General features: G+C 48.4%; 1 protein-coding gene across 5 annotated transcripts in view; it reads left to right on the top strand.

Moving 5' to 3' along the window:
* Positions 1-13,679, top strand: part of LOC122371473 — a 19,829-nt gene extending 6,150 nt beyond the window's left edge. For 4 of the 5 annotated variants that reach the window (XR_006254740.1, XR_006254742.1, XR_006254741.1 and 1 more), the window contains 2 exons: positions 12,861-13,027; positions 13,313-13,679. Coding sequence is in view for 2 of the 5 variants with exons in the window: in XM_043347821.1 (XP_043203756.1) it covers positions 12,863-13,027; positions 13,313-13,492 (345 nt within the window). In the remaining 3 variants the exon portion in view is untranslated. Of the gene's footprint in view, positions 1-7,622; positions 7,726-12,860; positions 13,028-13,312 lie in introns of those variants that run through there. The other variant, XM_043347823.1, reaches the window with a different exon arrangement.

The following is a 13,679-nucleotide window of genomic DNA, read 5'->3' as shown; positions in this document are numbered from 1 at the left end:
TGCTTATGCCCCCTGTGAATGTTCTTTTTCTTATTTTTTACTCTTTGTAGGTACTCACTACTCATGTTTAGAAAAAAAACATACAAATATCAAAATAAGGTGCTGTAGAGCTTTCTCAGGGCAAGTTCCAGCACCACCTGAGAGCACCAGAGAGCTCCAGTGAGCCCTAGAATTTTCCTTTCAGCATTCCAGCAACTTCAGGATTCAGATGGTATCAGCCTACTCAGGCAGAAAGTATTTGAAAGAAATCAGGTTGATTTAGCTGCTCAGTCTGGTCAATAATTTACAATCATTGTGCATGCCGAACCCGCTGTACAAAAGTTGCCAGTTGCCACCAATCAAGGTTTAGAGTTAATACAATAATTGAACATGTAAAGAAGTAAATAAAAAATTCTTTTCTGGGCGTTACTTGATCAATATTTCAATCAGATCTCACCTTCTGCGCAAATTCGATCCTAGGTATCTTCCTATGGGCCTGTTCCAGCGCCTCCAGTAGAAATTCTTGACTGGAGGCTCTACCAGAGGTTTCACTGGAGGCGCTGGAACGCAATCTGGAGATTTCTGGAGATTGGCGTCATAGATACCAAAAGAATGACGATTGCTCTCTCTTGAAACGCAAAATTTGTTTTCAATTTTAGTAAAAAAGATAAACAAAATTATAGCAATGCAATTTTCTTTACGTTCAAGTTGTAAAATTCTCAGTCAAAAGTTCTTTGTTTACATTCGTGATTGTAACATGTGCGCCATAATTGTAGACCAGAGCCTCCAGAGAAATTTGGACCTCTCAACTCTCTGGAGGCTACTGGACTCTTACCTGGAGGTTTCTGGAGCTTTGGCGAGAGCTTTCTGGAGCTTTCTGGAGGCGCTGGAACGCTCTCTGGAGGATTCTAGAGCTTTCTGGAGGTTTCTGGAGGTTTCTGGAGGCGCTGGAACAGGCTCTATATCTTCACACATCTTGCTTTGCGTGCTGGGCGGCTCGGCTACCTTGCTCTTTAACTGTGTACTGCACGCCGCTTTAGGGACAGTTGTCATTGCAACACTTGAAATTAGGCCTGGAATATCCCACTTTCCTAAAATGAGGCAAAATAAAAGCTAAAATAGCTGCAATAATTCAAAAACACCCAGAAACACTCATCAAACTCAACTGAACTATCCACGCGAAACGACGTTGGGCAAACTAGACTTTTGGAATCAAAATATGGAGGCATCAATAATTTGATTCTGGTGGGAGGAGCCATGACCAAATATGGGCATGGAATCAATTTTTTGATTCATTTGGGTACACTTTTGACTTCAAATGAATCGTTACGGTTGAAAAAAGGCCCATGACGGTGAGATTTTTCTTTTAAAAGGTAGAAAAATGTGGTAGGTTTGCAAAAAGTGTTACCTCAAAGCTAAGAAATTGTCCCTTTGGCCTTGTGAATGGGAAAAAGACAGAGCCACTGTCCATCACGTAAAAGCTGTTTTGAGGAAATCACACTGTATGCTATTTTTGTATCATGAATCACATACTAACCAATCAGTATTTGTGTAAAGTGGCAAAATGAAATTTTTAAACCCATGATTATCATTGTTGTAGTGCTTTTATATTATTTATATGGTTTTTACCTGCTGCTTCAGTTTTTGTATTCTCGACATTTAAAAATTGTGAATTGTTATCAAATGTAGTGAAGGTAAAGTACAACAATGCTATAGGTATCAGTTGTGGTGCTGAGGATACCACTAAATGAGAATAATAGCAAGATAAATGCTGTATTCTTGCAAGTCATTGTTGCCTATCTGTTAACATTACCTGTGAATCAAAATAATGATTAGCCAGCTGATGGGGAATCAATATTATGATTATCTGTTTAAAGTGAATCAATTCCTTGAGTGCCTTTCACTACCTATAGAATTCAAATTGTTATGATAGGAGTAATATTATTTTGCTTAGGAGATAGTTCAAGCATTTATGTTCAAGATCAGGCATGCTCCTTCTTGAAACACTCTCTTATTTTTATGTGATTGGTAAGTTAGAAATGGTCTGCATTTATGCCCAAAAGGAATCAATCTTTTGATGCCTCCATATTTTGATTCCAAAGGTCTAGTTTGCCCAACTGAACTAGAATTGTCTCTAATGCGCCAGAAACAATGCATCAACAAAATACACAATTAGCAATGACGTAATTTGCATATTTTTGACAAGATTTCTTAATAAAAGTTACAAAAAAATGTTCATTAATTCTTTAAAACTCTAATTTGGTTCAAATAAATATGATTTTAACAATGAAATACATTAAAAACTGAATAAAATTGTGAATGACGTCATCAAAAAGGATTAAAGACGTTGCAGGACACTTTAACATAAAAGATGGCTTTTTAGAGATGCCATGGGCAGAATGAGTTGATTCTTTTCGTATTTTTATTGATCATTGAACAATGCGCTTTTAAAAACAATTTGTTTTGTTTCGTAAATATGTCATTTGAATATTTCACAAATAATGAAACTCCTTTTTGCAATATTCATAAGAAAGATAGCGCATAAAAAGGCGTAGCAGATACCTTTTGTTACACGACTCAGAGTATGAAGAATTAGTGATGCTACAATGGAAACTGCTACAAAGAGCCGCCAGATTTGTCATAAAATGGAGCACAAAGCTGACGTTTTGAACTTGTGTTAGTCTTACAGATGTTTAGTTCTTATTCGCCGACGAGATCACTGGCTGGTGGTACCTCTATTTTAAAAATGTGCGAATTTTGATGTTTTTATTGTATTTTTTCTTTATGATGTACGGAAGAGAGAAATGTTGATTTTGCTACAATTGATGGAACAATAAAGCGATATCTGCTACCTACTGGGGTATGAAAGTATGAGAGATTTCCCAGCCCTGGCAGTCTCCCAGCCAGCAATTCGTCCGGGATGCGGTTGGGGACGGTCGGGATAGGCTCCGGATGTCCCGACTTGTCCCTACCGGGTTGGGTAGGCTTGGGTTGTCCCAATCGATACCGGACCTCGATGGCCGGCGGTAGGGGCGACTCGGGATTTCCGGACCGCATGCTTAATCGGTTGGGACGCGGTACGGATAGCCCAATCGAATCCCATGTTTAGACAGGCTTGTGATTTACGTTGTTATACCAACCGATCTGAGAAGGCGCTTCGGGCACCATATCCGGTGGCCCAGAAAGCCTGGAAAAGCAATCAGATGGGCCGCGTGCAGGCAGACGCGTCCTCTGAGCGCAGCGGCCAGTCTAGCTGCCGCGTTGGTCAAGTGTCGATCCCTCCTTTGAGCTGCTGCCTTAGGATATTGCTTTTGAACTGGCTCTAGCAAGCGGTCGGTTCAACTGTTGTCGTTGCAGGGAAATCAGTCCGTCTTTGAGAACAGGGTGAGTATAGTGCACACTTCATCCGTGATGTAGGGAGCGGGAAAGCTATAGGTAATATAAATTTTTATGTTCGTTGTGGTTGTACGGCATGTGAATTACACTCGTGCTGTCGCATGTTTGATCAGTTATCATGGACAGAAGATGTTTGGTCTCATTGTCAAGTGTCGTTAGTTGCATTGTAGGTTTGAAACCTGAATTACCTGGCATTCCACGTGAAATGTCAGATGTGGGTTATTTCTTAGTGATTTTTAGTGTGTCCCAGACTTTGATTAATTACCTCCTGGTCATTTTCAGATGCTCTCTTCGCACAGTGGTGAACCGCCCGACCAGATGCCAGCCGTCTACATAGTTTCGCGGTGGCTCTCTGAAGCCCGTGACGGCACACGGACACACTGTCCGCAGAGGAGCCGACACGAACAAGGCGCAGGCCTGCTATAATGACTGTGAACACCGGAAGTGAGTCCGCTGTGCCAGCGCCTTGCAGTGGCGCTAAGATGCTGGCCGACGCCATGAATATGCTGGCCAGGCTGTGAATTTGTAAAAATTTGATCTGTGTGCAACCAGTAAATTTGTGAATATATTTCAGTGTCCAATCCCAGCAAACATGCCCACATGGTTCCCATATGGGGCCCACATGGGCCCCCCACCTCTTCCATATGGGTCCCACATGGGAATGGCAGTGGGTGACACGTGGGACCCATATGGGCCAGCCCACGTAGGCCCCATATGGGACCCACGCGGCGCCCACATGGGACCCATATGGGTAGCCCATCTGTAGCCCATGTCCCACGTGGGCCCATCTGGCCCATGTTCACCCCATATGGGACCCACATGGGATGCCCATCTCCAGCCCACATGCGTTTTGGCCCATCTGGCCCATTTTTATCCCATATGGGGCCCATATGGGTAGCCCATCTGTAGCCCATGTCCCACGTGGGCCCATCTGGCCCATGTTCACCCCATATGGGACCCATGTGGGCATGTTTGCTGGGATGTAATTCATTTTGTCGTGCAGGCATTATAAAGGTTGAATTGGAGAATAATGAAGAGGCGAGGGGGTTGCGGTGGCGCAAGCAAAGTGGTCGCATCTGCATAACAGCAATCTGCGGTTATAAGACTGCGGTTAACCCTCGCCCATGTAGGGGGGGGTTGGTGCAACCCCCCCCCCCCCTGAGGTTTTTCGGAAATAGTGCAAAAACGGCGGCGCGCAGCGCCGCCAAATTTTGGGTACCTTATGGGGCAAACCTTGCGCATCTTTTGATAAAAAAAATTTGACCGGGTCATGTCAGGTCACGAAGTTATGACGTCACAAAGGGAACAGCCTCCGGCCGGATTTTCACAAACTGAGTGCCAACGCCCGAGGTTTCCTGCCGGTGGTACGGAGATCGGTTGATGGATCGTGATGAAACTTCCCATGCATGTTGGGGCAAGTATTGGCTATCATATGGTATAAGAAACTTGACCGGGTCAGGTCAGGTCACGGAGCTATGACGTCACAAGAGGAACAGCGTCCGGTACTATTTTGAAAAGCGCCCGAACCACTATTTTGCTAATTCTTGTCACCGCAATGTGAATATGCAGCAATATTAGCTTCTATAGGGAGCAAATGGACCTCCCAAATCCAAAAATACAATCAGATTTCAAAAATTTAAATTTTGATTTTTCGAATTTCTGCCGCCGACTGTGACCTTGCCGACTTCCGGCGCTCCCAACGCGCCATTTTTAGAGCTAGGGAAACGAAATACATACCAAACGATAGAGAATTGATCAAGGAACACGATAGTGAAGGTTTCAAGTCGATATCTCCCACCGTTTTGCCGCAATCGCCGCCGAAAGTTGAAAAAAGTCTATTTTTCCGAAAATTTGACCTTTGACCGGTCAAAAGTAGGTCAAATGTTGACCTAGGACCAAAAAATATACCACCAATCGCGAGATGTCGGCGAGAGCAATCCGTTGGTCTTTTCCGCTAAGCTCTACGACGCTCCGTTTTCAAACGCCAAGGGGGGGTCGCACCAACCCCCCCCCCTGCATGGGCGAAGGTGGCAGATCGCCGTTTACGGGCGAGGGTTAATATGTCAGATACCTGCGGTATTCCCGAACCGGCCGTGCGGGCCGAGTTGGGACATCCCGATCGGGATCGGAGTTCATCGCTTGTTAAAATGCCATAAGGCGGTTCGGATGCGTGCGGGATTTCCGAACCGGTTGTGCGGGGAGATTTGGGGAATCCCGATCGGGATCGGAGTTAAGCGCTTGTTAAAACGTCATAAGGCGGTCCGGATACGTGCGGGATCTCCCAACCGACCGTGCGGGGTAGGTTGGGATATCCGGACCGTTCCAGCCCGTACAAAGTGTCTCATTTCCCAATCCTGTCCCACTCCGGTCCCGATCGGGGTGGTGCGGGCTGAGTCCGAAAATCCCGATCGGGAACGGAGTGGGATTGCTGGCTGGGCTAATGGCGTTTACGGCATGTCTGTATATCTATGTATTCTGTGATTTTATATGATTTTTTGAACATATGCCGTTTTTGGTCGAAAACTCAGAAATAATGACGTCACTAAAACCTCGATTTCTCAAAAAATTTCTGACCGATTTTTTTGAAACTTTGTCACAATAAACTTCAATCAATTCCCTACAGGTACCTAAAATTTGGCGCGCCTGCGGCGCGCCGTTTTTATGCTATGGCCCGGCGAAAAAAGTGGGGGCGTTTAACGCCCCCCCAGCAACTCGCGGGTTAACTTAACCCTCGCCGGCACAAGGGTGATGCAACCCCCCCTAAGGTTTTTCGCGAATAACTCGCGTAAAAAGCGGCCGATCGCGACGAAACTTTCAGTACCCTCGCTTGATCAATTTTACATTGATCAATTTTACACCTACCCTGAAAATTTCATGACCCTGACCCAAATGACCTTTGACCTGTGACCTCTTTTCCGAGACCCTGTTTGGCCGGAATCGCGATTCGGCGTATGTCGGCTCGCATTAGCCGCGCGTTTGCAAGCTTTTCGTGGTTTCAAACGTTCAAACATGTGATTTGATGTTGCTCCCATACATTAGGGTGGGTGTCAAGGTCACCTGAAGGTCAGGTCAGGTCATTGACCTTTGGCGACCTCGGGTGACCTCGGTTCACTTTTTCGAGTTTTACATGTTTCTAGGCTAGTTTTTGGAGCTGAATTCGAATTTAGCAACCATTTGAACATTTACGAAGTAGTTTTGGTGCCTTCGTAACATGTTACGAAGCTGTCAGAGGCGGTTGACACGTATTACGAATACCCGTCACAACCCCTACCGGTTGACCTGACCTGACCTGACCCGACCTGGTCTAAATGCTTAAAGATATCGTCTCTGATCAAAATTAACACGATATTCGTGATCAGCACCCCGGAAATCCACATAGCAGCCACACTTTACGACTTCTAACAGGTCCCGATTTTCCCGGTTTTCGGGTCATTGACCTGACCTGGAAGGTCACCCGATGAGTGATGACCCAGGACCTTAAAATTGGGTATCATTGGCTTCCTCTCGTGACGGGCAACACGCTCGTTTTTTCCGCGAAGCTCTAGCTCGATCAGGGGCCAAACGCGAGGGGGGTCGTACCCCCCCCCCCCTTGTGCCGTCAAAGGACGCAAAATGACCTGTGCCGGCGAGGGTTAAACAGCCGTCTGCAAGAGTCTGGTTTCGAAATTTGAGTCACTGATACTTTGATAATTATTGATAGGGTTATGAGATCAATCTCAAATTTGATCGGGGAGCCAAAATTTGTAGCCGTGGGTGCGTGATGCCTAAACTTCCATAAGGTCTCGGTCATTGGATCTGAAAAGTGAAAACAAAGCTTAGTCCTTAGGGTAACTAAGGTAACTTGCTTTGGCTCAATGTCGTAAAATGACGGAGCAAGGAGCATAGCCCCTCCCCCGCAACCCGTAGCGACAGCGTCCAATCCACTCGTCCACACTAGTCCACCGTCCGGCGTCCGCACTACTTCCCAGAACCGTCGGGCCAGGCTGCCTTTGGTGGAAGTGACATGGGGTCAGAGACGACACTATCAGCGGTCAGGTTCGAGACGGGTGGGCCCGATTCCGATCATGTCTAGTCACAGCGACCACAGGGAAACGGTGTCAGTCTGCGGAGTCCCGTGGGACGGCAACTTTCTTCACAGCGGCCATCGTTCCCACCGAGAGGACCCGCTGTAAAAGATGCATGACGCTCACACGATCACGTTCCCACGGCTCCAGCAACGCCAGTGTGTTGTGACAACCCAGCCCTGAGGGTGAACCGAAGTCGTTCCGTTCTGCTGACGGTCGTGTTCGCCAAACAGTCCCTGCCGATATTCGCTGGAGATCAGGACACCCGAGCGAACCTCTGCACCAGGTATGAGCATTCAAGACCAACAGCTGACCACTGATTTGAATTATTATTCCGTGTCAGTGTGGTCCAAGCAAACGTCATCAGGGTACTTTGAGCCAGGAGCCTCGCTTACCAGAACAGCATTTCAAAGAGTGACGGCCGGGGGTTGATGCCTAATTGATACGGACCTTGCATACTCGTATAATCATCGTCTTGTTTATTGAATTGACAATTCCTCGCTATGAAGCTGGCATGAAGCACGAAAATGAAATAAAGGAACGCATTTAACTCATGACATGTCAAAGAAGGATCGATTAACATTTTTAACCCCTTAGCTAAACTATTCGCGAGATATGTGATAAATTTCGATGGTCAATATGCACCTTGAGAGGACGCGGACGTCGAATGGTAGGGGAAAGTGGGGTAAGACGGGCACCTTAACTTTGGAGCCATTTTTCGGCCGGTTAGAAACATCATAGAAACGGGAAACTGGGTGAAAACCTTTTTCAGACATTTTACTTTCATTTGCCAGAAGATGAGACTTAGACCTGATTCAACAAATAAACTGCAGCTATTTTTGCAAAACCTTGCAAAAACCCGTCTTACCCCACCCCATGGGGTAAGACGGTCACATGGGTAGGGCAAGACGGCCAGCTTCTTTCACCGATCAGCGCAGCTCGCAACAAATGCCCGAGATTAGCCGCATTTATACAGTCGCTCGTTGGTCTCAAGTGCTTCGGAAATGGCAGTATACGAGATTCGTGCAGAAGGCGTATGCTCCTATATAGGCCCTAGTTCAGAAGCCATGTAGAACCGTTTTTCACATTCATTATTCGAGAATAAACTGTGCCGAAGGAATATTGCTAACATGTCTGTGAGTATCGGAATCGAACATATTCTTATTAGAAATGCTTCTTTTTTCCTACAGCAACAAAAATATTTTCACCATTACAGACCCATTGGGTTCATAGTTGCCCGTCTTACCCCAAACTCAATGTCAGAAGTTCAGCACGATTTTTCGCTGTGGACAATTTGATGCAGACAAAGCAAATCCGCCGTAAATGAACACTGTTGGCATATGAGTGTACCACAAGTGATTGCGAGTTTTTAACTCTATAGTGCTGTACACAAAAGCTTGCACAATACATTATGGATGTTTTCAATGAAATGAGTGTTTTAAAGAAATCAAAATAAAAGATTATCGACTGAACACAAATTCACCAGACTTGAATGGTGGTGTGTAGTGGGAAAGGCAATTCTGGTCCTAACTTTTCTTGCTCGTAGCGCTATTGGTTTGGTCTGCAGAAGGGGTGCCCGTCTTACCTACCCTGACCGTCTTACCCCACTTTCCCCTATTCGGGCAAAATGAGTGCAACTGACGAGACTAGAGTCAATCAATTCTTAGAAACAAATGCCGTATCATTAAATATCATATTGGGTCAAAGCAGTGGCGTATCCAGGATCTTGGAAAGGGGGAGGCCAAACCTGCTCGAGGGGCCCCATCCTTACCTTAGGGGCCCCAGTAGTATAGCGTATGTAGGTACTTAACTCACGCCCAGGTGCGGTTCTTTGCCACTTTTGCCATGTGAGGGAGCCTTTTTAGGCACACTCGGCAATCTAAAAAAAAAAATGTTGAAGCGCGAAAAAGGCATCGATATCGATAGCTCTGTAGCGTACAATTTATTTCAGCAGTAGGCATATAGTTTTTTTTTTTTGCTTTGGTCGTCGCTAGGGTCACTAAAGATCATCAAAAGCAAAATGTCTTTGCCAATTTTTTTTAACGATTGTAACATTTTTCAAAGGGCAGATGTCAGTCTCATCTTAGTGTCTTGCGCTGGTTGAGGGCTGGTACCCTTAACTTTAGAAGGGCCCGACTCGGTTTGAGCTCTATCTAGACTCTGATGGCTCTATGTCGCCCACATTGGCCTCACTCCGACCTCTGAAGGCTCATTCTGGCCTCTGAAAGCCCCACACCGGCAACAGAGTGAACCATGCTGGCCTCCGGGCCCCATAATGGCCTCAGGAGACCCATGCTATGGCTGACCTCACAGGGCCCCCGCTGGCTCTTGGGAGCCTTTGAGTCAGGCTCTGATGTCCCTATGCTGCTCTCGAACCCACGCCGGTCTCTAGAAGCCCACGATGTCCCCTGAGGGTCCCACGCATGCCTTTAAGGGCCACCCCTACCTTAGGGCCTCAGGGGTCCCAAACATGCATAAGGTCTGAAGAGTGGCTGCCGAGGCCCTCGAGGTAGTCTCTAATGGCCCGACGCCAGCCTATGAAGGCCCGCGTTGGCTTCTGAGGGCCAAGCACCAGCCTCTCAAGTCTGGAGTCAGATGACAGATGGCCCCACGCTGGCTTCAGAGGGTTCACGCTGGTCACAGAGGGCCCCACACTTGCCTATGTAAAAGGGCTCCACATTGTCTTCAGAGGGCCCCAAGCTGGTCTCCGTGGCCAATGGACCTCAATCTGACCTAAGAAGGTCCCATGTCTCTGGGCTTAAAAGACCCAATGCTGGACATCGACGGCCCCACGCTGGACATAGAGGGTCCCACACTGGCCTTAGAAGGCCCCACAATGGCCTTAGAGGGTCCCACGCTGGCCTTAGAGGGCTGAGCGCTGGCTCCTTAGGGCCCTACGCCAGCGTCAAAGGGTCCCACGCTCAAGTCTAAGCTTTTTTTTTTATGGCCGCCAAAGCGACCTCTGAGGGCTCCACGCTAGCCTCTGGGGGCTCAGCCTTGGCCTCTAAGGGCCCTACGCTGGCCTATGAGGGCCATCAAATGGCATTTTAAGATAGTTTGACGCAGTTTGACCCTGAAAGTTACTGGTGGCCCTTCATAGGCCGGCAAGGGACCCTCAGAGGCCGGGAGGCCCTCAGAGTCGCTGGTAAGTGGTCGTCAGATGCGCTGGCCTAGGGCCCTCGGAGGCGCCAGAGGCGCCTCAGAGCCACCGAAGTAGGCCCTTAAGAGGCACTGGTGTGGGACCCTTAGAGGTGGCAGTGAAGGCCATCAGAAACTGGTGTGGACCGTGGGGCCATAACAAACGGGTATGGGGCCCTTACAGCTGATCCCTGATTGGCCGGCAACGGCCCTCAGAGGCCGGCAAGGTCCCTCAGAACCCGGCGTGGGGCCCTTCTGGAGATAAGTGTGACTACACAAGAGACCATGGGGTGTTCTCACAAGCCCTGTGGTGTCCTTTCCAGTTGAAGCGTGGCCAGCGCGAACCCTCTGCTGCCAATTGGCACCGCAGGGTCCCTCGGGCCCGAGGGGACCCTAAACCTTATAACGGACATGTGCCCCTCGCCCCTGGCTATGCCGTTGAATCCAAGTGATCAGGGGCTGTTCAGGTGATCAGGGGCCTCTCAGGTGACCAGGGGCCTTTCAATTGACCAGGGGCCCTCCAGGTAACCAGGGGACCTTCTGATAACCGGGGGCCGGTTATACCAGGGGCTCCACGGGTACCTAAATGCCTTCATGTGACTGCAGGGGCCCTTCATATAACCAGGTAATCCCCGGGTAAACATGGCCCCTTGGGCGACCAGGGTTTCTTCAGGACACTGGCCAGGGGCCACCCAAGGGATCAGAAACCCCTCAGGTAGCTGGGGGTCCCTTAGATAACCAGGGGCCCCTCAGGTAACCAGGGGCCCCTCAGATAACCAGGGGGTCTCAGGTAATTACGGGCCCCTTAGGTAATCGGGGGGCCCTCAGATAACCAAGGGCCCCTTAGGTAACGCAGGGGCCCCTCAGATAGCCAGGGCCCCTCAGGTAACCAGGACTCCTTCAGATAACCACGGGCCCCTCAGGTAACCAGGGCCCCCTCAGATAACCAGGGGCCCTTTAGGTAGCCAAGGGCCCCTCAGATAACCAGGGGCCCCTCAAGTGACCAGGGGCCCCTCGGGGCCCCCGTGGCCCCCCTTGGGTACGTCACTGCACTCAAGTGACCCTAAGGGCCCACTTGCATGTTTGATGCCAAAGGGGGAGGCCATGGCCTCTTGGCCTCCCCCCTGGATACGCCACTGGGTCAAAGGGTCATCCTAAGCCATATTCGTTAATCGTTACCCTGACTATATTTTGATTCAAATTAAGTTTTTACGTAGGCATAGGCTAGTTTGATAAATTTGGTTGGCCGGTCGCCGATCGGCAGCAAAACATATTGTCACGTTTTCAATAACTCGGCGAAAATTGCTTGGATGTCGATTGTCATTATCATTTGTCGTGCCCTCTATAAAGTTGTAGCTCCGTGGCTTGACGTAATCCGACAAACTTTACCTCCAAATGCGTCCTAAAGATGCTCAGGACACATATATTTCACTGAAGTCTTTAAATGCCATTTTCGTCTCATCGTCTGTCGCATACAAGGACTCGTGAAAGGAATTACATCATGTTCTGGCCGGACTTGCTTCAATACCGATGGTTGAATGATCGACCTTCAATAAAACGTGTAAGGTGTATTCATGTCGGTAGATTATTTTTCGCCGTAGGCATTCCTACGGCCGAACTACCTATACTCGACCTGTACCCCCATTGTTTTTTTTTAATATTTTTGTTGCCCGACTCGGGCTTTTGTCGTTAGTAGCATACATTCATACTGGGTTAGTACACTATATACACGGCAGTGGTACGAATCGTTTTCGGCACCCGCTACGCGGGACAGCCTTGACCGCACGCTTCCTGTCACGCACCCCAAGTGGCACCGCACTGGTGCGCACGCTGGGGCTATCCCGATTTCTCGGGCCCGGCAGGTCAGAGGGCTGCTCCGGGACATGAAGCGAGGCCGTGCCCTCGGGACATGTCACCGGACCGAAGGATCTGTTTAAAGGCGGATCAGGCCCGTGTACCTGCGGCCGGGGGCGCTGGCTGGCATAGCGGTAATCCCCACGACCGAGCGAACACTCCCCAGTTACTGCCATCTCCTGGGTAGGAGCCGGCCGAGGAAAACGCTGCCAGAGGTCAGCTTTGATCCAAGGACCTCCCACACCAAACGTGAACGCACTTGCCAACTGCGCCACGAGGGTGGTATACCCCCATTGTTTTTGCGGCTAAAGATACTACACGTTAGACTTTGTTTGTAGACTTGTTTTCTCTATCTGAAAAAAGTTGAGTATCTACGTATTGCAGGCGATATAGGTAATGCAAAATATCACGTCCCGACCGCCTTTCCAGCGATGTCGCTGAGACTGGCCCTGTTGGCTTTTACCCTTCTGCTGGCGCTCGCCGTCGCACATGGCCAGGGCAGCTGGTTCGCAGCAGAAGACACGGACACCCTCTCAGAAGTCGACTACGAGGAGGAAACCGACCAGTTCAGGAACAAACGACAGTCCATCTTTGATGTAAACCGGGGTGAAAAACATGTTATCCAAAATGCATGCTGTGTTTTGAGAAGTTTTTTATTGGAATCGTACAATATGTTTTCAGTTCGCTGAAATCGTTCAATCGAGCTAACTAGAAAATAAATCAAACTGCACATTGCACAATGTACCCAAAAATATCGTAACCTATCGAGGAAACGTGAAAAGACTAGGCCACAGACTTCTCTCTCTATATATAGAGAAGTCTATGACTAGGCCTATCCAACTGTTTCGTGTTTCCATTCTCATATAGTCGTTCCATTCCAGGAAAAGGAGGAATTGCGCAGAAACTGCCTGAGAAAATCTCGGCAGGCGTGCTGTCCCCTGCTGAAGAAGGACGCCGTCAAGTTTGCTGCCTGTGTAAAGGGCTACAGCTGGTCCAACAAGGACAAGGATCGGCCTGGCTGTCCCAACTACCCCCGCTGTCCCGGCTTCACACGGGGCTGAAGCAGCATGGGCGTGTGAAGGATCAAAAATAAACGCAACCTGTCACCTGGGCACCGTTATCCCGAATCGCCCGACGTTGTTTTGTTTTGTTTGAATGTTTTCTATGATTGGTAAGATAAAACCACGAAGAGGACATACCTAGCGAGACATGAGTCAGGATATCTTGAAATAAAGGCTTTGGATTGAA

This window comes from Amphibalanus amphitrite, unplaced genomic scaffold (genome assembly GCF_019059575.1).
Source record: "Amphibalanus amphitrite isolate SeventyFive unplaced genomic scaffold, NRLGWU_Aamphi_draft 001247F_arrow, whole genome shotgun sequence".
NCBI lineage: Eukaryota > Metazoa > Arthropoda > Thecostraca > Balanomorpha > Balanidae > Amphibalanus > Amphibalanus amphitrite.
Note: the sequence above shows the minus strand (reverse complement) of the source record. Positions and strands in the feature narration are given on the sequence as shown.